The 23461-nt window shown below is 69.1% G+C and overlaps 4 protein-coding genes across 4 annotated transcripts; 1 reads left to right on the forward strand and 3 right to left on the reverse strand.

The window, feature by feature from the left end:
* Nucleotides 1–3540: 3540 nt before the first annotated feature.
* PSMB6 (proteasome 20S subunit beta 6) lies at nt 3541–8193 on the reverse strand. Its single transcript, XM_039499866.1, has 6 exons — nt 7682–8193; nt 7084–7151; nt 5767–5898; nt 4691–4820; nt 3847–3991; nt 3541–3721 (listed from the first exon to the last, which is right to left on the reverse strand). Exons 1-6 carry the CDS (start codon nt 7769–7771, stop codon nt 3594–3596), a joined length of 693 nt encoding a protein of 230 aa, XP_039355800.1. The 5' UTR covers nt 7772–8193; the 3' UTR covers nt 3541–3593.
* A 1088-nt stretch (nt 8194–9281) lies between these two features.
* GLTPD2 (glycolipid transfer protein domain containing 2) lies at nt 9282–11844 on the reverse strand. Its single transcript, XM_039500102.1, has 4 exons — nt 11738–11844; nt 11070–11161; nt 10694–10890; nt 9282–9888 (listed from the first exon to the last, which is right to left on the reverse strand). The coding sequence occupies exons 1-4, from the start codon at nt 11817–11819 to the stop codon at nt 9363–9365; spliced, it is 897 nt and encodes a 298-aa protein (XP_039356036.1). The 5' UTR covers nt 11820–11844; the 3' UTR covers nt 9282–9362.
* A 1020-nt stretch (nt 11845–12864) lies between these two features.
* On the reverse strand, nt 12865–16349 carry LOC120381528 (immunoglobulin lambda-1 light chain-like). The gene is made up of 5 exons (XM_039499707.1): nt 16233–16349; nt 14857–15216; nt 13504–13815; nt 13156–13253; nt 12865–12870 (listed from the first exon to the last, which is right to left on the reverse strand). The coding sequence occupies exons 1-5, from the start codon at nt 16276–16278 to the stop codon at nt 12865–12867; spliced, it is 822 nt and encodes a 273-aa protein (XP_039355641.1). The 5' UTR covers nt 16279–16349.
* Nucleotides 16350–18582: 2233 nt separating this feature from the next.
* Nucleotides 18583–22320, forward strand: LOC120381402 (vitelline membrane outer layer protein 1-like). Its single transcript, XM_039499592.1, has 3 exons — nt 18583–18790; nt 19642–19730; nt 21962–22320. The coding sequence occupies exons 1-3, from the start codon at nt 18605–18607 to the stop codon at nt 22263–22265; spliced, it is 579 nt and encodes a 192-aa protein (XP_039355526.1). The 5' UTR covers nt 18583–18604; the 3' UTR covers nt 22266–22320.
* The last annotated feature ends 1141 nt before the right edge of the window (nt 22321–23461 follow it).

The following is a 23461-nucleotide window of genomic DNA, read 5'->3' on the forward strand; positions in this document are numbered from 1 at the left end:
GGGGAGGGCTGGGGGGCCCAGCGCGAGGTGTAGGGGGACCCCCAGGGAAGAGGGGTGTGGGGGGTGCAGGGTGCTGGGCAGAGAGCCCGGGAGGGAGATCTGGGTGCAGGGGCTGGGCAAAGAGCCCGGAGGGGAGATCTGGGGTGCAGCGGGGGCTGGGCAGAGAGCCCGGGAGGGGGAGATCTGGGGTGCAGCAGGGGGCTGGGCAGAGAGCCCGGGAGGGGGAGATCTGGGGGTGCAGGGGGCTGGGCAAAGAGCCCGGGAGGGGAGATCTGGGGTGCAGCGGGGCTGGGCAGAGAGCCCGGGAGGGGGAGATCTGGGGGTGCAGCGGGGAGATCTGGGGGTGCATCGGGGGCTGGGCAGAGAGCCCGGGAGGGGAGATCTGGGGGTGCAGGGGTCTGGGCAGAGAGCCCGGGAGGGAGATCTGGGGTGCAGGGGGCTGGGCAAAGAGCCCGGGAGGGGAGATCTGGGGGTGCAGCGGGGGCTGGGCAGAGAGCCTGGGAGGGGAGATCTGGGGGTGCAGCGGGGGCTGGGCAGAGAGCCTGGGAGGTGGAGATCTGGGGTGCAGCGGGGGCTGGGCAGAGAGCCCGGGAGGGGGAGATCTGGGGGTGCAGCGGGGGCTGGGCAGAGAGCCCGGGAGGGGGAGATCTGGGGTGCAGCGGGGGCTGGGCAGAGAGCCCGGGAGGGGGAGATCTGGGGTGCAGGGGCTGGGCAAAGAGCCCGGGAGGGAGATCTGGGGGTGCAGCGGGGCTGGGCAGAGAGCCCGGGAGGGGGAGATCTGGGGTGCAGCGGGGAGATCTGGGGGTGCAGTGGGGCTGGGCAGAGAGCCCGGGAGGGGAGATCTGGGGGTGCAGGGGTCTGGGCAGAGAGCCCGGGAGGGAGATCTGGGGGTGCAGCGGGGCTGGGCAAAGAGCCCGGGAGGGGAGATCTGGGGGTGCGGGGGCTGGGCAGAGAGCCTGGGAGGGTGGAGATCTGGGGTGCAGCAGGGGCTGGGCAGAGAGCCTGGGAGGGTGGAGATCTGGGGTGCAGCGGGGGCTGGGCAGAGAGCCGGGAGGGGGAGATCTGGGGGTGCAGGGGCTGGGCAAAGAGCCCGGGAGAGATCTGGGGTGCAGCGGGGGCTGGGCAGAGAGCCCGGGAGGGATCTGGGGGTGCAGCGGGGGCTGGGAAGAGAGCCTGGGAGGGGAGATCTGGGGTGCAGCGGGGGCTGGGCAGAGAGCCCGGGAGGGGGGAGATCTGGGGGTGCAGCGGCTCTGCCAGGCACAAGACGGGAGGGGCCATGGGGGTCCGAGCCCCACGGATTGGGGGACGCTCTGGGCTCCCAGCCTGGCTGGTATTGGGCCATGGCAGCCGGGGGGGGGGGGTCGGCTCCCACCCCAGTGACATGGGGGTAGAGTCCCTGCGCCCCCCATCAGGGCCCTGCCTGACCCCCTGCTCTGCCCCACAGACCCCCGGCCGGATGGGGGCCCGGCTCCTGCGCTGCTTCTCCTGGGCCGGGCGCCGGAAACGCCGCAGGAAAGGGGCCCCTGGCCCCCCAGGTGAGAGCACCCCCCCCACGGCCTTCCTGCCCCCAGATCTACCCCATTCCTCTCCATGGCGCCCCACCAGATCTGCCCTGCCCCCAGATCCGCCCCATTCCCCCACATCCTCCCGATTCCCCCCGTGATCCTGTTCTCAGCTCCCGCCCTCCCCCTTCTCTGCCCCCCAGGTGCCCCCGCCCGCCCCACGGAGGGGGGCCCGGCCCCCCGCGCCCGCTCCACGCCCTCCACCAGCAGCGAGCCGGACGGGGCCTTCTTCAGCGGGAAGGCGCGAGTCTCCTTCCGCCACCAGCTGGACTCCGCCACCGCGGCCATGGACTCCACCGGCTGATGGGGGGGCCGCCCCACGGCGCCCATCAGCCCCCCCCGGCATCGCCTCCACCTGCTGAGGGGGCGTCTGCCCCACGGCGCCCGCCTGCCCTTCGCGGCATCGCCTCCACCTGCTGAGGGGGCATCTGCCCCATGGCGCCCGCCTGCCCTTTGCGGCATCGCCTCCACCTGCTGAGGGGGCCACCCCACGGTGCCCGCCAGCCCCCCCCGGGATCATCTCCACCAGCTGACGGGGGACTGCCCCACGGCACCTGCCAGCCCCCCACGGCATCGCCTCCACTGACTGATGGGGGCTGGGACCCCCAGCACCAACTGCTCCGGACACCCCCGAAGCCGGCACGTGGGATTCCTCCACCCCTGCCGAGGACCCTGCAGAGGGCGCTCGCCTGGGGGGCGATATGGGGCTGGACTCGGGGGGGGGGGGTTGTGGGGCAGTGAGTGTGTGTGGGGAGGATTTCACCAGCGTTTCCATAAAGGAGGATTGAGATTCAGTGGGGTTTGGTGTCTGACCGGGGGAGCCGGGGCCATCGTCCCCCCCCACCCCCGACCGAGCTGGGGCCGAGATCCGGCGCCGCCGGCTGGGAACAGCCCCCGTCCTGGCGCCCGGCCCGGCCGCACACGGAGCTGGGGGGGGGGGGTGATAAGGGCGACGCTGGCGCCAGGCAGCAGCTCCCTGCGTTACACCCGCCAGGGCCAGGGCCGGGCCAGCGGCCAAATTCCCCCCCCGCCCGCCACGGCCCAGCCCGTTTGCTCAGCCAGCGCTGCCGGGGAACCAGCAGGGCAGCCCCCCCCCGCCCCCCAGCACAGGGGCTGGAAACGGGGAACAGCCTGCCCCACAGGAACCCAGGAGTCCTGGTTCCCAGCCCCCACCACCCTCCCCGAGCTGGGAGAGAACCCAGGAGTCCTGGCTCCCAGCCCCCCCTGCTCTGACCCACCAGCCCCCACTCCCCTCCCAGAGCCGGGGAGAGAACCCAGGAGTCCTGGCTCCGACCTCCCCTGCTCTGACCCACCAGCCCCACTCCTCCCAGAGCTGGGAGAGAACCCAGGAGTCCTGGCTCCCAGCCCCCCCTGCTCTAACCCACCAGCCCCCGCACCCCTTCCAGAGCCAGGGAGAGAACCCAGGAGTCCTGGCTCCCAGCCCCCCCTGCTCTAACCACCAGCCCCCACTCCCCTTCCAGAGCCAGGGAGAGAACCCAGGAGTCCGGGCTCCCCGCCCCCCCTGCTCGAACCCCCCAGCCCCCACTCCCCTCCCACAGCCTGGGAGAGAACCCAGGAGTCCTGGCTCCCAGCCCCCCCTGCTCTAACCCACCAGCCCCACTCCTCCCAGAGCCAGGGAGAGAACCCAGGAGTCCTGGCTCCCAGCCCCCCCTGCTTTAACCACCAGCCACCACTCCCCTCCCAGAGCCAGGGAGAGAACCTGGGAGTCCTGGCTCCCAGCGCCCCACTCTGACCCACCAGCCCCCACTCCCCTCCCAGAGCTGGGAGAGAACCCAGGAGTCCTGGCTCCCAGCCCCCCCTGCTCTAACCCACCAGCCCCCACTCCCCTCCCAGAGCCCGGGAGAGAACCCAGGAGTCCTGGCTCCCAGCCCCCCCTGCTCTCACCCACCAGCCCCCACTCCCCTCCCAGAGCTGGGGAGAGAACCCAGGCGTCCTGCTGGAAGGAGAGAGGCCGGGCGTGGGTTCCGATAGTTTAATCCGTGCGTTGCGGGGGGGTCGGGGGGCCCCCCCTCAGGGGGCGGAGAAGCCCGGCAGCCGGTTGCCCAGGATGACCTGGCGCTCCACGCCCTGCTCCGTGATGGCGGCCAGCCGGATCACCCCGCCGCTGGAGCCGTCCCGCTGCATGGCCAGCGCCAGCGCTGCAAGGGGAGAGGAGAGCAGAGCGCGTCAGGGGGAGGGGCGCGGCCCGGACTCCTGGGTCCCAGCCCCTCGCCGGGGCAGGCCGCCCAGCAGGGGAGGGGGAGCCGGGGGGGCAGGTCGTTACCATTGGCCGTGAAGCTCAGACACTCCTCCCGGCTCATGCCCGGCTTGTAGGAGGCGTCGACGAAGCCGTAGATGTAGGAGCTGCCCGAGCCGCCCACCGAGAAGGGCTGGCGAACCATCATCCCGCCCATGGGCACCGCGAACACCTGGGGCGGAGAGAGCCAGAGAGCGCGGCCGGCGCTGAGATGCGCCCACCTCTGGGGCGGGGCGGCCGGTGACCCAGGGACCCTTCGCCCGGCACTGAGATGCGCCCACCTCTGGGGCGGGGCGGCCGGTGACCCAGGGACCCCTCGCCCGGCGCTGAGATGCGCCCACCTCTGGGGCGGGGCGGCCGGTTACCCAGGGACCCCTCGCCCGGCGCTGAGATGCGCCCACCTCTGGGGCGGGGCGGCCGGTTACCCAGGGACCCCTCGCCTGGCGCTGAGATGCAGCCACCTCTGGGGCGGGGCGGCCGGGGACCCGGGGACCCCTCGCCCGGCGCTGAGATGCAGCCACCTCTGGGGCGGGGCGGCCGGTTACCCAGGGACCCCTCGCCCGGCGCTGAGATGCGCCCACCTCTGGGGCGGGGCGGCCGGTTACCCAGGGACATCCCTGGGGCGGGGCGGCCGGGGACCCGGGGACCCCACAGCTGGTGTGGAGATGCGCCCACCTCTGGGGCAGGGCAGCCGGGGACCCGGGGACACCCCTGGGGCGGGGCGGCTGTGTCAGACGCTGCCCGGGGCCAGGGACTGAAGGCCCCGTATCTCAGGGAGACGCTATGGGGCTGGATGGAAGCAGGTGGAAGGGAAGCTTTTGGGGGCACCGGGGCCAGCCCCGACTCCGCAGCGCCCCCAGGGGCCGCTCACCTGCCCCCCCTTGCGCCTGTCCCAGCCGGCGACGATGATGCCGGCCATGAGGTCCTCACGGTAGCGGTAACACATCTCCTTGAAGAGGCTGGCGGCCGTGTGCACCAGGGGCGGCTCGTCCAGCTCGATGCTGCGGGGCAGGGAGCAGGGTCAGGGGCCCGTCCCACTCCCCCCGGCCCCGGGTGGGGGGAATGGAGCCGGGGCCGGCACCTGTGGAAGCCCAGCTGATAGGCCACAGCATCAGCAAAGGACTGGGGGCAGGGTTAGGAGCCAGGGGGCGGAGCTAGGAACCCAGGGGCGGGGCCAGGAGCCAGGGCCGGCACCTGTGGAAGCCCAGCTGATAGGCCACGGCGTTGGTGATGGCCTGGGGGTGGGGCTAGGATCCAGGGGTGCAGTTAGTGCCCGGGCGGGGCCGGGGTGGGGCTAGGGGCCAGGGGGTGGGGCCAGGGGCCAGGGGGCGGGGCCGGCACCTGTGGAAGCCCAGCTGATAGGCCACAGCATTGGCGATGGCTTGGGGGCTGGGCCATGAGCTAGGGGGCGGGGCCATGAGCCAGGGGGGCGGGGCCGGTACCTGTGGAAGCCCAGCTGATAGGCCACAGCATTGGCGATGGCTTGGGGGCGGGGCCATGAGCTAGGGGGCGGGGCCATGAGCCAGGGGGCGGGGCCAGTACCTGTGGAAGCCCAGCTGATAGGCCACGGCGTTGGCGATGGCCTGGGGGCAGGGTTAGGAGCCAGGGGGCGGAGCTAGGAGCCCAGGGGGCGGGGCCGGCACCTGTGGAAGCCCAGCTGATAGGCCACAGCGTTGGCGATGGCCTGGGGGTGGGGCTAGGGGCCCAGGGGTGCAGTTAGTGCCCGGGGGCGGGGCCAGGGGTGGGGCTAGGGGCCAGAGGGTGGGGCCAGGAGCCAGGGGGCGGGGCCGGCACCTGTGGAAGCCCAGCTGATAGGCCACGGCGTGGGCGATGGCCTGGGGGTGGGGCTAGGGGCCCAGGGGTGCAGTTAGTGCCCAGGGGGCAGAGCCAGGGGCGGGGCTAGTGCCCAGGGGGCGGAGCCAGGGGCCCAGGGGGCGGGGCCGGTACCTGTGGAAGCCCAGCTGATAGGCCACGGCGTCGGCGATGGCCTGGGTGTCGGCGGCGGAGCCGGAGCGGCAGCAGAAGATGCGCTCGTGGATGGGCGTCAGTTTGTCCGTCACTCGATTAGCCACGTAGGAGCTGCGGGAGCCGGAGCCGGAGCGTCAGCATCACAGACCCAGAGACTCCAGGGCGGGACGGGCCCTCGGGAGGGATCCAGTCCCACCCCCTGCTCGGAGCAGGACCCCCCCCAGCTAAACCCTCCCAGCCAGGGCTGTGCCAAGCCGGGCCTGAAACACCTCTAAGGGTGGAGATCCCACCCCCTCCCCAGGGAACCCATCCCAGTGCTTCACCACCCGCCTAGGGACACAGTGTTTCCTAATATCCACCCTAGACCTGCCCCACTGCAACCTGAGCCCATTGCTCCTTGTTCTGTCATCTGCCACCACTGAGACCAGCCGAGCTCCATCCTCTCTGGATCCCCCTTTCAGGTAGTTGAAAGCAGCTATCAAATCCCCCCTCATTCTTCTCTTCTGCAGACTAAACAATCCCAGTTCCCTCAGCCTCTCCTCATAAGTCATGTGCTCCAGCCCCCTCAGCATTTTTGTTGCCCTCCGCTGGACTCTCTCCAATTTGTCCACATCCTTCTTGTAGTGGGGGGCCCAAAACTGGACCCAGTCTCCAGATGAGGCCTCACCAGTGCTGAGTAGAGGGGAATGATCACGTCCCTCGATCTGCTGGCAATGCCCCTACTTATACAGCCCACAATGCCGTTAGCCTTCTTGGCAACAAGGGCCACTGCTGACTCCTATCCAGCTTCTCGTCCACCGTAACCCCTAGGTCCTTTTCTGCAGAGCTGCTGCCCGGCCACTCGGTCCCTGGTCTGTGTCAGTGCCCGGGATTCTCCCGTCCCAAGGGCAGGACTCTTGTTGAAGCTCATCAGGTTTCTTTTGGCCCAATCGTCTGATTTGTCTAGGTCCCCCAAGCCTCCCTCCACCCCCGGAGACCCTACCAAAACACTGCACCCCCCGCCCCAGAGACCCTACCATAACAAAGCCCCCCCACCCCTGGACAGGGAGATACAGCCATGGAGGGGAGCTCACCTGCCCCTCACCCGCCCCCCCTACAATAACAACCCGGGGCGCCGGGGAGACCCTACCATAACACAGCAGCATGTTTCCTCCCTGCCCCGCCCCGGGTGTGCCCCTTTGTGACAGCCACACCGGGGGTGAGACCGACCCAAACCATTTGTTGGGGGGGGGGGCGGGGACCAGGACGCGCCCCCCCCGGGAGACCCGAACCCCGGCCCCCGCCCCCCCCGCTCACCCCGTGGTTGTCCGCGAGTCGGCGCCGATCACGACCCCCCCGTCGAACTCCACCGCGATGATGGTTGTCTGGGGGAGAGGGGGTGAGCGCAGAGCCCCCGCGCCTGGGACCCCAACCTCCTGCCCCTCCCCTCTCCCTGCCCCTCCCCTCTGGGACCCTCCTCCCCCCCCTGCCCCCCCCGCGCCTGGGACCCCCACACTCCTGCCCCTCCCCCTCGCCCTGCCCCTCCCCCTCGGGGACCCCCAACCTCCGGCCCCTCCCCCCCTCCCTGCCCCGCGCCTGGGACCCCCAACCTCCTGCCCTCCCCTCTCCCTGCCCCTCCCCGGACCCTCCTCCCCTGCCCCAGGTCCCCAACCTCCTGCCCCTCCCCTTCCCTGCCCCCGCGCCTGGGACCCCAACCTCTTGCCCCTCCCCTCTGGGACCCCCAATCTCCTGCCCCTCCCCTTCCCTGCCCCCGCGCCTGGGACCCCAACCTCCTGCCCCTCCCCTGCCCCCGTGCCTGGGACCCCAACCTCCTGCCCCTCCCCCTTCCTGCCCCTCCCCACCCGGGACCCTCCTCCCCCTCCCTGCCCCGGCCCCGCCCCGGGACCCCGCTCACCCCGGTGCTCAGGGGCCGCCCCGCCCAGTCCGGGGCCCCCCCCGCCGGCCCGACCCGGAGCCCGGACACCGCCAGCGCCGCCGCCGCCATCGTCCCCCGGCACCGCGCGACACTGTCGTAAAACCCGGCCGCCGGGCGAGGGGGATGGCGAGGCGGTTTTACGACATCTCCTTCCGGGGGGGCCCGCTCCGCGCTTTACGGCAAGGTCAGGAGGCGGGGCCTGCCCGCGGGCGGCGACGCTTTACGGCCACGCTCAGCCCTCGCGGGGGGTGGTTTTACGGCAGCCGCCCGTGTCGCGCTTTACGGCGGTGTGGCGGATTCCGCCCGTCCCCATGGACCCCCGGCCGGGTTGGCTTTACGACACACGCGGCGGTATCGCTTTACGGCGGCGCGGCTTGCGACGTGCTCCGGCCTTGTTTTACGGCAGCGGGTCCAATTCCCCTTTGCGACGCCCGCCGGGTCCGCTTTACGGCAGAGTGGCCACGGCGCGAGCCCCGCGGACCGTTGTCACTCACTCTGACGTCATCGCCACGTCACCAAAAAGTCTCCATGTGTCATGATGACATCACATGTCACGTGTGATGTCACAGGGGTGTCACCAGATAGCAGGGTGACGTCACCCCTTGTGCCTGGCGTGGCCGTGATGTCACCGCCTGGGGCCATGATGTCAGCAGAGCCCGGTGTGACATCATCACATCACGTGTGATGTCACCGCCCGACTCCGCCCTGTGTCCCCCCAGCCCCTCCCCAACCCCACCCTGTGTCCCCAGCCCTGCCCCATGGCCCCGCCCCACCTCTGCCCTGTGTCCCCAGCCCTGCCCAACCCCACCCTGTGTCCCCAGCCCTGCCCCACGGGCCTCCCCAACCCCACCCTGTGTCCCCACCCCTGCCCCATGGCCCTGCCCCACCTCTGCCCTGTGTCCCCAGCCCTGCCCCACGGCCCTCCCCAACCCCACCTCTGCCCTGTGTCCCCCCCACCCCTGCCCCACGGCCCTGCCCACACCGCGCCCCCCAGAGGGGAGCTGCCCACGGGGGTCACACGGCTGCACTGAGACCCACCCCGTGCACCCCCGGCAGGGGCCAGGCGCTGGCCTGGGGGGGGCTGCCCCACATTTCCATTGGGGGTGGGGAGCGACCCCTACGGGATCCTCCCCCCGAGGAGGCCCAGAGACCAGCCTGGCCGGGCGGCGAAACGCGTCTCGCGACAAAAGACTCCGGCAACCACGTCGAGCTCAGGGCGTCTCTTTACTTGGCACCGTTTCTGGGGCCGCTGGTTCACAACCGCGCCCAGCGCCCTGCCCTAGAGGGGACCGGCCCCTGCCCCATCCCCGCCCCCCGGAGCCAGCCAGTCCCCGCCCTGGGGCCGGGTGGGAGCCGGCGCCCCCAGAGGGGACAGGCCCCCTGCCCCATTCCCTGCCCCCCTGAGCCAGCCAGTCCCTGCCCTGGGGCCGGGGGGGAGCCAGCGCCCCCCAGAGGGGACAGGCCCCTGCCCCACTCCCCGCCCCCCTGAGCCAGCCAGTCCCTGCCCTGGGGCTGGGTGGGGGCCGGCGCCCCCCGGAGGGGACAGGCCCCTGCCCCATTCCCACCCCCCTGAGCCAGCCAGTTCCCGTCCTAACGCTGAGCAGACCCGGTGCCCCCAGTGCCCTCCGACTTGTCCTCTCCGGCGCCCCCCGGCGGCCGCTCAGGGCAGCTCCAGCAGGCCGCGGGCGGCGTACAGCTGCTGGGTGACGTTATACACCCCGGCGATGGTGCCGACGGCCTCCAGCAGCACGGCCTGGGCCTCCCGCTCCCCCTCGGCGCAGACGAGCCCGTACAGCTCCCGGCGCGAGGGCAGGGCCAGGAAAGCCAGCCCGGCCGCCTGCCGCACCCACCAGCCGTGGTACCGGGCCAGGGCCGCCTGGTAGGCCTCGGCGCACAGCTGGGAGGGGTCGTCCTCCGCCCCACTGCGGCCCAGCTTCCCGAGGAACAGCTCCAGCCACTTGAGAGCCCGGTGGAGGCGCAGCAGAGTCCGGCTCCCCGAGGGGGGCTGGTCCGGGGGCAGCACCCGGAGCCCCACCCGGCCCCGCCGCAGCTCGAAGGCCACCATGGCCTGCAGGGTGCGGTAGTGAGGGGCGTGCGGCCCCGAGCGGTGCCCCTCCAGGATCTCCATCTTCGTCTGCGTCTCCCGCGCCAGGAGGCCGAACGCGGCCCCCAGAGCGTCTATCAGCCTGGGGGGGAGAGAGAGAGGGGGGGACAGCTGAGCCCTCGCCCGGTGCTGGGATGCAGCCACCTCTGGGGCGGGGCGGCCGGTTACCCAGGGACCCCTCGCCCGGCGCTGAGATGCAGCCACCTCTGGGGCGGGGCGGCCGGTTACCCAGGGACCCCTCGCCCAGCGCTGAGATGCAGCCACCTCTGGGGCGGGGCGGCCGGTTACCCAGGGACCCCTCCCCCGGCGCTGAGATGCAGCCACCTCTAGGGCGGGGTGGCCGGTTACCCGGGGACCCTCGCCCGGCGCTGAGATGCGCCCACCTCTGGGGCGGGGCGGCCGGTTACCCGGGGACCCCTCGCCCGGCGCTGAGATGCAGCCACCTCTGGGGCGGGGCGGCTGGTTACCCAGGACGAGATGCAGCCACCTCTGGGGCGGGGCGGCTGGTTACCCGGGGACCCCTCGCCTAGCGCTGAGATGCAGCCACCTCTAGGGTGGGGCGGCCGGTTACCCGGGGACCCCTCGCCTGGCGCTGAGATGCAGCCACCTCTGGGGCGGGGTGGCCGATTACCCAGGGACCCCTCGCCTGGCGCTGAGATGCAGCCACCTCTGGGGCAGGGTGGCCGGTTACCCAGAGACCCCTCGCCCGGCGCTGAGATGCGGCCACCTCTGGGGCGGGGCGGCCGGTTACCCAGGGACCCCTCGCCCGGCGCTGAGATGCGCCCACCTCTGGGGCGGGGTGGCCAGTTACCCAGGGACCCCTCGCCCGGCGCTGAGATGCGGCCACCTCTGGGGCGGGGCAGCCTGTGACACCGGGGTGGACTCACTTGATCAGTTCTTTCCAGCCGGCCAGATACTCCCACAGCAGGATTTCTCCCCCCGGAGTCACGCAGGCCCTGAAAGCTGCCAGGAGGCGGCTGATCTGGAAGCCTTGGCCTGGGCAGCGGGGGGCCCGGGGCGGAGGGGGGGTCCCATGCCTGGGAAGGGGCAGGCGGGAGCCGCTCGTCGGGGAGCGATGGGGCGGCTGCAGAGGGGACACAGCAGACAGGTTCTCTGTGGGGCGGGGGGTCAGGATCAGGGAGTGGGGCAGGTGGAACGGGGCGGTGGGGAGGTTTTGGGGTAGGGATGGGGGCAGGAGTCAGGGCTGGGAGGGGGGCGAGATTTGGGGCAGGGTTTGGAGGGGAGCACAAGGGGGGGTCTCACCTTCCCGTCCCGTTCAGGGGGGGCCGTCGCCCCTCTGCCCCCGAGCCAGCCGCAGGGCCGCCCGCCCCGAACGCAGGCCGAGAGCTGCACCTCTGCTGTTCCGGGGGGGGGGGGGGGGAAGGACAGAGCTCAGACACACGGACAGATGGACAGTCCCCCCCCCATTCCCAATGGTCTCCCCGGTTTGCACACGCTAACGACACGCATGACGCATAGGGGACCATCCCTGCAGGGCTCTGGCTTTGCACACACTAACAACAGACAAGCGTCCGGCCAGCAGTCTAGGCACAGGGGCAGGCTACATGCAGGTGACATGCTAAGAACACGCCTGGTACATGCAACAGCCCGTGCAGGCCAGAGCACCGCCGCCCCCCCCGCTGTCCCACGGACCGACACAATCCGCCCCCCCCGTTCGTACACAGCCCGGCACGTAGCGGAGGGAGGAGCTGGGGGGCCCGGTGTCGGGGGTGGCAGTGGGGGAGCAGGTCTGTGGGGCCGGCCCCCTCACGCCCGGAGGCAGAGGCTGGTGTGGGTGCTAGGCGGGGGTCGCGTCACCCAGTGGGGGAGCGTGAGGGAGCTGTAGGGAAGTGGTGGGGAGTCCCATGGGGCCAGAGGGGCTGTATGGGGCACGTGGGGGGGCTGGGGCAGTGATTGGGGGGGTCACTCACGGAGCCGGAGGCCGGAGAGGAAGAGGAGGATGAGGAAGGCCACCGCGGGGAGCAGGACACGCGGCAGCAGCCGGGGGCCCATCCCCGCACACCCCGGCCCCACGGCACCCGGCCCAGCCCCACAGCCCTGACCCCTGCCCGGCTCAGCTGCTCACCGCAGATAAGGGCCTGTTATCTGGGGCGGGGCTCCCATCCCCCCACCCCAGAGAGCCCCCCCGCCATCCGCCCCCGAGGGGAAATGCCCCATGTCCTGTTCCCTGGCAGACACTGCACTGGGGGCGGGTGGCTCCCCCCCCCGCCCCATGGCTCAAACTCAGGGTGGCAGGAGGTCAGATGGGGGGCGGGGAGATGGTCAGGTTAAATATTAACAGTGGAAGGGACTTTGCCCCACAGAGTGGAATGGGGGGGAACCTGAGGGCAGAAGAAAGCTGGAGTTTGGGGGCTCCCAGCCCCCCATTCTAACCCACCAGCCCCCACTCCCCTCCCAGAGCTGGGGAGAGAACCCAGGAGTCCTGGCTCCCAGCCCCCCCTGCTCTAACCACCAGCCCCCACTCCCCTCCCAGAGCCGGGAGAGAACCCAGGAGTCCTGGCTCCCAGCCCCCCCTGCTCTAACCCACCAGCCCCCACTCCCCTCCCAGAGCTGGGGAGAGAACCCAGGAGTCCTGGCTCCCAGCCCCCCCTGCTCTAACCCACCAGCCTCCACTCCCCTCCCGGCGCCGGGGAGAGAACCCAGGAGTCCTGGCTCCCAGCCCCCCTGCTCTGACCTACTAGCCCCCACTCCCCTCCCAGAGCCGGGGGCAGAACCCAGGAGTCCTGGCTCCCAGCCCCCCCTGCTCTAACCCACCAGCCCCACTCCTCCCAGAGCTGGGAGAGAACCCAGGAGTCCTGGCTCCCAGCCCCTGCTCTAACCACCAGCCCCCACTCCCCTCCCAGAGCCGGGAGAGAACCCAGGAGTCCTGGCTCCCAGCCCCCCCTGCTCTAACCCACCAGCCTCCACTCCCCTCCCGGCGCCGGGGAGAGAACCCAGGAGTCCCCGGTTGCACAGACTCAGCGGCAGTGGGGCAGCAGTGGGGCAGTGGGGGGGGCTGAGGTTCCCCAGTGCACAGAGTCAGTCTCACAGGAGTTGTTTAAGGCTTTATTGAAACACGGTGCGGGGGGGGTCAGAGATACGGGGGGGCACGATTAGCAGGGGCTGAGGGGACAGCCGGGGTGGGGGCTGGAGGTCCCGGGCGGGGGCTGTGGGGGGCCACTTTGGGGGCGTTCCCGGTCCCCAGGCGGGGGGCACTGGGGGGGACCATCGGGGCGCAGCGAAGGGGGGCCGGGAAGTCTCATTTGAAGTGATGCTCCTTGCCAGCTCTCCGCCGGGCTCCCGGCGGGGGTGGGGGTGGCCCCGGACGCCTGGGTTCCCGCAGCCCCACGAGGAGGGAGACCCCCAGGCCGTAGAGGCAGCTGGCGGCCAGCAACCCCAGGTAGCAGCACCAGGCCGTCAGCAGGATCCGGCCCAGGCTGGGGGCCCCTGCGGGGGAGAGGGGACAGTTAGGGGGGGTGGCTGTGACCCCCAAAGGGGGCCCAGGGGGAGGGTTGGGGGTCCCGTACCGGTGCTCTGGAGGGTGGTGCTCCCCGCGGTCCCGTTACCGAGAGGGTCGGGCAGCGGGACGGGGTCTCCGGCGGATACCGAGCAGCCTGCGTGTGGGGGGAGAGACAAATCGGGGGGTGAGTTACCGTGGGGGGGGGTGGGGAGGTTGGGGGTTCGGGGGGGGTCTCACCTCGGCGCCCGGCCCCCTTCACCTCGCCGCTGCTCTGCTGGGCCTGGGTCTCGTGTTCCACCCGGCAGGTCACGCGGGCCCCCTCCAGCCAGGCCCGGGGCGGGAGCCGGAGCAGGCTGGCGGCCCCGGCCCCATCCCGGCCCTCCGCCGGCGGCGACGCCTCCCCGGGGCCCGGCTCCCGCCCGTCCACCTGCCAGCGCAGCCGGACCGGCTCCGGGGAGAACCCCCAGGCCACGCACAGGAAGGCCGGGCCGGGCGCCGGAGCCGGGCCCAGCAGGGCCACCTGCGGCCGGCGTTTCTTCCTGGGGTCCCCTGGAACCGGAGAGGGGAGAGGGTCAGGTCGGGGGGAGAGGGGGCTCGGTTCTAGGTGGGTCCTGGATCTAGATCACATCTAGGTGGGCGCTGGAGCGGTTCGGTCTCTGTTCTAGGCTTTTAGGGGCTGGTTTTGTGGGGGGTTCTAGACTGGATTCTGGGGTGGTCCCGGCATCAGCCGTCGGCTGGGTCGATGGGTCTCCCGGGCCGGCTCTAGATGGGATCCGGGTGGGTTCTGGACCGGTCCTCGACTGGGTCGGAGAAAGGTTCTGGATCTGGTTCTCCGCACGTTCCAGACGCGGTGCCGATTGGCCGCGCACGGCTTCCCACGCGTTTCTAGGGCTCTGACCCAGAACGCTTCACAATCGAGATCGCCGCCCTGCGGGTTCTAGATCTGCCCCAGCGGGTCCCTCTGGAACCACCCAGAACGGCTCAGTGTGTTATCTAGATCAATTCGGGATGGGGGTCTAGATCGGCCCCGGGTCTTTTCCTAGGCATGGCCCCAACTAACCCCCCCTAACTGATGGGCCAGCTCCAGAACATTTTCATGGCTTTGATCTGGAGGGGTTCCGGAAACGTTCTAGAGTGATTCAGGGTGGGTTCTAGATCAGTTTCACGTATTTCCCCCAGCACGGTCCCCACTAATCATGTGCCAGCTCCAGAACATTTCTGCGGCTCTGATCTGGAAGGGTTCTGGGTACATCCTAAGTTGAGTCACGGTGTGTTCTAGATTGCTCCGGGGTGGGTTCTAGATCAGCATTCAACCGGTCCCCGCTAATCGTGTGCCAGCCCCAGAACATTTCCGCGGCTCTGATCTGGAAGGGTTCTGGGATGTTCTAGATTGATCTGGGGTGGGTTCTAGATTGGTTCTTCCGGTCGCAGCCCCAGCCGGCTCTGGGCCAGCTCTGGCACCAGCCTGGCGTGAGCCGCTCCAGAACCCGCTCCAGAACCCGCTCCAGAACCGGCTCCAGAACGCCCCGCTGGGTTCTAGCCGTGCTCCGGGCCGGTTCCGGGTCCCCCCCGCCATCCCCGGCGGCTCACCTCCCAGGATGAGGCGGGTGCCCTCTCCGAAGAGGTACTGGTTGGCGTACCAGACGGCACAGAAGTAGGTGCCGGCGTCGGTGGGTTTGACGTTGCCGATGGTGAGGCTGAAGGTGTTGGTGTCGCGCTCCAGGCTGGCGATGAAGCGCTCCGAGATGCCGACCCCGTACGCGGGCTTGCTGTCCCCGGCCCGGTGGCTCAGCAGGAAGACGGGGCCCCGCCCGGGGGGCTGGTGGTACCAGGACAGGACGTGGGTGGTGATGTCGCTCCCCGACATCTGGCAGTGGAGCCGCGGGATCTTCTCGTCCACCACGTGGGACGGAGACGGCTGGGTCAGCTGGGGCGGCCCCGCCAGGGCCCCTGCGGGGAGCGGAGAGGGGTGAGGGGGTGGGCTGGGCCCCTGGGGGCGTGAAGCGGGGGGGCTCACACCCACACAGACCCCGACACCGGTGCACACAGCCACACCGAGTGGGGGAGTGGGAGCCAGGACCCCATCCATCCATCCATCCATCCATCCGTCCATCCATCCATCCATCCCTATGTACCCCCCGTCCGTCCGTCCGTCCGTCCATCCATCCGTCCATCCATCCGTCCCTGTGTCCCCCTAGCCGTCTGTCCATCCATCCATCCATCCCTATGTACCCCCATCCATCCATCCATCCATCCATCCATCCGTCCAGCCCTATGTACCCCCCATCCGTCCGTCCATCCATTCATCCATTCCTGTGTCCCCCTAGCCGTCTGTCCGTCTGTCCCAATGTACCCCCCGTGAACCCACCCATCCATTCATCCGTTCCTGTGTCCCCCTAGCCATCTGTCCGTCCATCCATCCATCCAGCCCTATGTACCCCCGTCCATCCATCCATCCATCCATCCGTCCGTCTGTCCGTCCGTCCGTCGGTCCATCCAGCTAGCCAGCCCTGTGTCTCCCATCCATCTGTCTATCCATCCCTATGTACCCCCGTCTGTCTGTCCATCCATCCAGCCCTATGTTCCCCCATCCACCTGTCTGTCTGTCCGTCCATCCATCCATCCATCTGTCCATCCCTATGTCCCCCGATCCATCCATCCCTGTGTCCCCTCTAGCCATCCGTCCATCTGTCCCTATGTACCCCCGTCCGTCTGTCCGTCCATCCATCTATCCAGACCTATGTCTCCCCATCCATCCGTCCGTCCATCCCCCCATCCATCTATCCATCCCCATAACACACCCATCCATCTATGGCTCACCATTTCCCTGCTGGGGGGGGGGGACGACTCCATTTCTCCCATTCAGGTGCTCTCCGTCCCTGGGGCGTCTCCTCCCCAACCCCCGATACCCCGGGTTGGGGCTCCCCACCCCCCGGGCTGCATGCCCCCCCCTGCAGCGGACTCACCCCCGAAGTGGAGAACGAGGAGAAAAAGCCCCATCGGAAGCTCCATGGCGCCACGGCCCCCGGGTGATTCTGCCTCTGTGATGGCGCTCTGGGGCGGGACCCATTTCCTGCCCCGCCGGGGACGGGGTGGGGGGGGTGACGTCAGAGGCGGCAGCAGGGTGGACCCATTTCACACGCAGACTCACCTCCTTCCGGGTGCTTCTGCCGCATCCGTCACCCTGGCCTCCGGACCATGCAGTCCTGGGTGGGGCTCCGGGGAGGGGAAACTGAGGCATGGCGAGCTGCTGGAAGTGGCACGGGGTCAGCTGGGAACAGGACCCAGGCACAGATGCACACTCAGATGACTACACCCCGCCGTTCGATTGTCTACAGCTGCATTGGGGTGACAGAGTCAGCAAGGTTGTCAGCGTGTAAAAGAGACAAAGTCCCTTCACACACACGTGCAAACACACACACTCGTGCAAGCAGATTAACATGTGCAAACACACTCGTGCAAGCAGATCCACACTCGCGCAAACACGTGCAAGCAGGTTGACAAACTCGTGCAAACACAGACTCATGCAAGCCATTCAGACACATGTGCACACACTAGTGCAAGCAGATTCACACACACAGAGCCACCCGTCACACGGACCCTCGCACGCTCAGACTCCCCGTCCCCCCCTCAAACTGCCTGGCACTCATCACGCTTGCAAGATAAGACCCAGGTGTGATCAGAGAGACCCAATTCCCCGCCCCCAGGACCACAACTCCCCCAGCCCACTGCTGTCTGGGTCCGATCTGGGGAGGGGGAGACCGGGGGGCTGATCTGGGGGAGGGGAGGATACCGGGCTGGCAGGCCCATGGGGCCGATCCGGAGGGGAGCAGGAGTGGAAAGCTGCCTTTGTCCTCTCCACAACAGCTAAGCCCCCAGAGAGATCCGGGCCCCGAATATCCCCTCCCTGCACCCACGCACCCGGCGGCCCTTTGCCAGCGGCTGAGCCGCTGTGTGCCGGGGCGTCCCGGGATCCCCCCCCCCCGGCTCGCTGGAGAAGGGCCGGGGCCAAGGCTAACCCGATCGGCAGCCTCCTCGCCCGCGATTCGCCCTTTGGCGTGTGCCGGGGGCGGCTCATGGGGTCCCCCAGCCAGCGAGGCCCTGGAGCCCATCGCCGGAGGATTTCGCCCAGGCCAGAGCCCAGTCGCTCGTGCTTGGCCGGTGCCTCTCGCCCAGGAAGGGGACGGACGTGGCACCGTGGGGCTCACCGGCTGCCCTGCTACCGGGGCGCCATGTGCACCATTAAACGGGGGGACGTCCCCGGAGCCCCGTCGGCGGGACAAGCGGCTGCCGTTTGGAATAGCGGCTGCTCCCGCCTGTTTCCAACCGGCCGAGAGTTCCCGGCCCGGTGTGTGTGTGGGGGGAGCTGCTGATCCGGGAGGGGGCGGTGTGGGGGGGGGCAGCTGTGTCTTAGCAGCGCTAATGCACCAGTTACCACCTGGCTGCATCTCTGTGGTTTCCTCCTGGCCAGGGTTTGCTGTCTGCTCGGCGGGGACGGGGGGAGCTGGCTGGGGAAGGTGCAGGGGCGGGGGAAGTGGTTGGTGGCCGGGGCCAGAGCACCTCGTTATCAGGAAACGAGCAAGGCTGAATCAACAGAGATAAGGAGGCCGAAAGGTCTCTCTCTCTCCCCCCCCCCGCTGCCTCTGTTGCTGTGTGGCACCCTCCCGGCCCCTCTCCCCCCACATCGTGCACCCCACCTCCCGCCCCGGCCCTCGGCCCTTCGACTCCCCCAAGGCAATTCACCCTCCTCCCTCCCTATGGACCCCCCACCCTTATTCACCTCCCCCCCACACCTCCCCCTCCCGCACCTCAGCCCTCCTCGAGCGGAGATCCCAGCTGTTCATATCCGTTAGCCACACGGGCACCTGGTTCACGTGGGTTTCCCCCACCCCCTGTCCCTCAACCGGCAGTCGCCCCATCTCCACCCCCCCAGGACTGTAACAACGGCCGGTGCAGCTCATATCAGCCCCCATCCCCTGATCAGACCTACAGGCTTGTCTAGAACCGCTGAGGCAGGGGGCTGCGGGTCGGGAGTGAGGGGCACCGGCAGAGCTGGGCTGGCAGGGGCTGTGGGTCGGGAGTGAGGGGCACCGGCAGGGCTGTGGGGGCAGGGCTGGTCTGGCAGGGGCTGCGGGTCGGGAGTGAGGGGCACCCCAGCGGTGGGGACGCCGGGTCCGGAGTGCAAAGGGGGCGGGGGGGACGGGCCGGCCTGGGGCACGGTGACCCCGCCCCGGGGAGATAAGGCCCCGTGTGCATTGGCGGGGGCCCAGGGACGAGCCGGGATACAACCCCCCCCCGTGGGGCCCAGCCCCAGACCCTGAGTCCGGGCGTGGCCGCGATGCAGCTCGGTGCCCTGCTCTGCCTGCTGCTGGCCCCAGGGGCCATGCTGGGGGGACAGGCCAAGGCGCCCCCCTCCCGGCCCTACAACCAGGTCCTGGTGCTGCCCAACGGGGCCCCGCGGGGGGAGTGGGGGCCCGTGGAGATGTGCCCCGAGGGCAGCTACGCCAACGGCTTCGCCACCAAGGTAGCAGCCCCCCCACTTATACACCCCCCTTTATATCCCTCCCCCCTCTTCCCCTTATCCCCCTCCCCCAACATCCCCCTTATCCCCCTTCCCCCATCAGCCTCATATCCCCCTCCCCACTTATACAGCCCCCTTTATATCCCTCCCCCTCTGCCCTTTATCCCCCCCCCACCAGCCCCATATCCCCTCCCCAACATCCCCTTATCCCCCTTCCCCATCAGCCTCATATCCCCTCCCCACTTATACAGCCCTTTATATCCCTCCCCTCTGCCCTTTATCCCCGCCCCCCACCAGCCCCATATCCCCTCCCCAACATCCCCATATCCCCCTTCCCCAACAGCTCCCATATCCCCTCTATACATACACCTTTATATCCCTGCCTTTCCCCACCCCCACCAGCCCCATATCCCCTCCATCAACATCCCCATATCCCCTTCCCCAACAGCCCCATATCCCCCCACTTATACAGCCCCTTTATATCCCTGCCCTTTATCCCCGGCCCCCACCAGCCCCATATCCCCTCCCCAACATCCCCATATCCCCTTCCCCCAACAGCCCCTTATCCCTGCCCCCACCAGCCCCATATCCCCACCCCAACATCCCCATATCCCCCTTCCCCCATCAGCCCCATATCCCCCCACTTATACAGCCCCTTTATATCCTCCTCAACATCCCCTTATCTCCCGCCTCCCCAGCCTCCCAACATCCCCTTATCTCCCGCCCCCACCAGCCTCCTTATCCCCCATCCCCAACAGCCCCCTTATCTCCCACCCCCGTTTCTCCGCCCATCCCCAACCCCCTCTCCCTGCCCCCTCTCTGACCCTCACCCCGTCTCTGCCCCCCGCACCCAGGGCGACGCGCCAGGGGAGGACGAGACGGGGCTGAATGGGATCCGTCTGCACTGCTCCGACGGCACCACCGTCCAGTCCAGCGTGGGAGCGTGAGTACCGGACGCCTGGGTCCCTCACGGCAGCCATGGGCCCACCCTGCCTTGTGTCAGCCCCCAAGGGCAAGGCCCCTTCTGAGCCCCCCCCCGAATCCCCCATCTGGAGAGGGAGGGAGGAACTGATGGGGGTGTGGGGACGTACGTGGTGGTGTGGGGGGAGGAAGGGGTGGGTGTTTGGGGGAGGGATGTATAGACAGATGGGGGTGTGGGGACGGACGTGGGGGAGGAAGGGGTGGGTGGATGGGGAGGATGTATAGACAGATGGGGTGTGGGACGGACGTGGAGGTGTGGGGAGGAAGGGGTGGGTGGATGGGGGAGGGATGTATAGACAGATGGGGGTGTGGGGACGGACGTGGGGGGAGGAAGGGGTGGGTGGATGGGGGAGGGATGTATAGACAGATGGGGGTGTGGGGACGGACGTGGGGGGGAGAAAGGGATGGGTGGATGGGGAGGATGTATAGACAGATGGGGGTGTGGGGACGGACGTGGGGAGAGGAAGGGGTTGGTGGATGGGGAGGGATGTAGGGGTAGAGGGGGTGAGGGGGGTGAGGGGGTAGAGGATTCGGTGGGTAGTGGGGATGGGTGGATGGATGGAGGTACGGATGGGTGGAAGGACAGATGGGTGGGTGGGTGGAGGGACAGATGGGTGAAGGGATGGATGGACGGGTGGGTAGGTGGGTGGATAGAGGGATGGACGGGTGGGTGGGTGGGTGGATGGATAGATGGTTGGAGGGATGGATGGATGGGTGGGGATAGATGGGTGGAGGGATGGATGGCTGGACGGGTGGAGGGATGGCTGGACAGGTGGGTAGGTGGGTGGATAGATGGATGGGTGGAGGGATGGACAGGTGGGTGGGTGGACGGACGGGTGGAGGGATGGATGGATGGGTGAGTAGGTGGGTTGGTAGATGGGTGGGTGGAGGGATGGATGGACGGGTGGATGGATGGAGGGAGGGATGGATGGATGGAAAGGTGGGTGGATGGGTGGATAGGTGGGTGGAGGGACGGGTGGATGGGTGGAGGGATGGCTGGACGGGTGAGTAGGTGGGTGGATAGATGGGTGGAGGGACGGGTGGATGGGTGGAGGGATGGCTGGACGGGTGGGTGGATAGATGGACGGGTGGAGGGATGGACAGGTGGGTGGGTGGATGGACGGGTGGAGGGATGGATGGATGGGTGGAGGGATGGATGGGTGGAGGGACGGGTGGATGGGTGGAGGGATGGCTGGACGGCTGGGTGGATAGATGGATGGGTGGAGGGATGGACAGGTGGGTGGGTGGATGGACGGGTGGAGGGATGGAAGGATGGGTGGAGGGATGGCTGGACGGGTGGGTGGATAGGTGGGTGGAGGGACGGACGGGTGGAGGGATGGATGGGTGGGTGGAGGGATGGACAGGTGGGTGGGTGGATAGATGGGTGGAGGGATGGATGGATGGCTGGAGGGATGGCTGGACGGGTGAGTAGGTGGGTCGGTAGATGGGTGGGTGGAGAGACGGACGGACGGGTAGGTGGATAGATGGAGGGATGGACAGGGGGGTGGGCAGACAGGTGGGTGGACAGATAGGTGGAGGGACGGACGGTTGGAGGGATGGATGGACGGGTGGAGGGACGGACGGTTGGAGGGATGGACGGATGGGTGGAGGGACGGGTGGGTAGGTGGGTGGACAGATAGGTGGAGGGACGGACGGTTGGAGGGATGGACGGATGGGTGGAGGGACGGGTGGGTAGGTGGGTGGACAGATAGGTGGAGGGACGGACGGTTGGAGGGATGGCTGGACGGGTGAGTAGGTGGGTCGGTAGATGGGTGGGTGGAGGGACGGACGGACGGGTAGGTGGATAGATGGAGGGATGGACAGGGGGGTGGGCAGACAGGTGGGTGGACAGATAGGTGGAGGGACGGACGGTTGGAGGGATGGACGGATGGGTGGAGGGACGGTGGGTAGGTGGGGTGGACAGATAGGTGGAGGACGGACGGTTGGAGGGAGAGATGGACGGTGGAGGGTGGGTGGGGTGTGGAGAGATGGAGGATGGAGGGATGGACGGGGGGGGGGGGGGGGGGGGGGAGGGGGACGGGTGGAGGTTGGAGGGATGGATGGACGGGTGGAGGGACGGACGGTTGGAGGGATGGACGGATGGGTGGAGGGACGGGTGGGTAGGTGGGTGGACAGATAGGTGGAGGGACGGACGGCCAGACAGATCTAACCCCCTCTCCTCCCCCGGCTCAGGTGGGGCAGGTGGCAGGGGGCCCGGTACTGCCCCCGGGGCTACCTTCGCGCCTTCTCGCTGGGGGTGCAGCCGCGGCAGGACGCCGGGGACGACGTGGCCGCCGCCGGCCTGCGCGTGGCCTGCTCCGACGGGGAGCTGCTGGCCGGCCACGCCGGGGACGCCGGGGGCCGGGAGGGGCCCTGGAGCCGCCCCTGCCTCTCCGGCTCCGTCTGCGGCCTCCAGACCCGAGTGGAGGAGCCGGGGGGCCAGCGGGGGGACCGTGCGGCCCTCAACGACGTCCGTCTCTTCTGCTGCCCGCCCTAGGGGCCCCCCCCATGGGGGCGCCTGCCCATTAAACCTGGCCCAGGGCCTCTTCCCAGCCGCCTCGTGTCTTTATTGGGGGCTGGGATTGGGGGGGGAGCCCGGCCTGGGGGTTTGGGGGGGACAGGCCCAGTGCACCCTGGAGAAGTGGGGGCGGGTCCTGGGGGGATTCGGGGTTCATTGGGGTTCCTGTGTCATGTGGGGGAGGATTTGGGGTTGGTAGAGGGGGAGCCAGGCAGGGGAACCCGCTCAGCTCCCCCTGACCCTCTGCTGTCAACGCCCCAGCGTGGGGGGACCCCCACATCAGGCTGCCTCTCAGCCCGTCCTTTGGGGGGCACCGTAGTCCCCCCCCCACTGCTCCTGCTGGCACCCTGGACCCAAACACAGCTCCGTGCGGGGTGGGGAGCATCCGGCTGGGATTCAACCGGGCAGCCTGCCTCAGTTTCCCAGAATGGCTCCCTTGTCTGACAGGACCCCTCCTTGGGGGGGGGGCAGGCATGGGGAGGGGGGGTGCCGGGAGCCAGCTTGTTACCGAGCCAGAGGGCAAAATAATCCCCCCCACCACCAATGCGGTCTCCCCCCCCCCATGACATCTCATCCTCTGGCGCGCCATGCACCCCACTCCTGGGCTGTTCGTCCGCCCTCCAGCCCCCCAGGTTCCCCCTCCCCCGGGCCCCACCCCGCCCGCGACCCCCGCATCTTCCCACACCTGGCTTCACGGGGTCCCCACGCACAGGCCAGCCCTGTGTCCCCCCTGGCTGGGTCGGGGTCTCTCCCCGGCCCACCCCCTCACCCGGGTTCAGGGTCTTCCCTTGTTCCCAGGTCCTGGCCACCGGCTCTGCGTTTTAATTCAATTTTAAACGAAGCTTCTTAAACATTTTAAAACCCTTATTTGCTTGAACATACAACGATAGTGGGGTTGTCTGGTACGGACTCGGAGAAAGAGACCTTCTAAAAACGTTTTCTCGGCCCGCGACGCCTGGGATGAGAGTGAATACACGGGGGCCCCGCTTCGGAAAGGTGGCCGACCCCGGGGACGGACGTTCGTGTCGCGTACGTCCCAGCACGAGCGTGGGCGCGGAAGAGTGGTAAAGAGAACGAGATTCAGAAAGGACCATGCTCGGGTGGGACTCTCTGTGGGACACCCAACGCTGAGGGATCTCGGAGTTTGGCAGAGTGGTATTTTCGGCGAGCGGCGT

Source organism: Mauremys reevesii, linkage group 14 (assembly GCF_016161935.1).
Source record: "Mauremys reevesii isolate NIE-2019 linkage group 14, ASM1616193v1, whole genome shotgun sequence".
In the NCBI taxonomy this organism is placed as follows: Eukaryota; Metazoa; Chordata; order Testudines; family Geoemydidae; genus Mauremys; species Mauremys reevesii.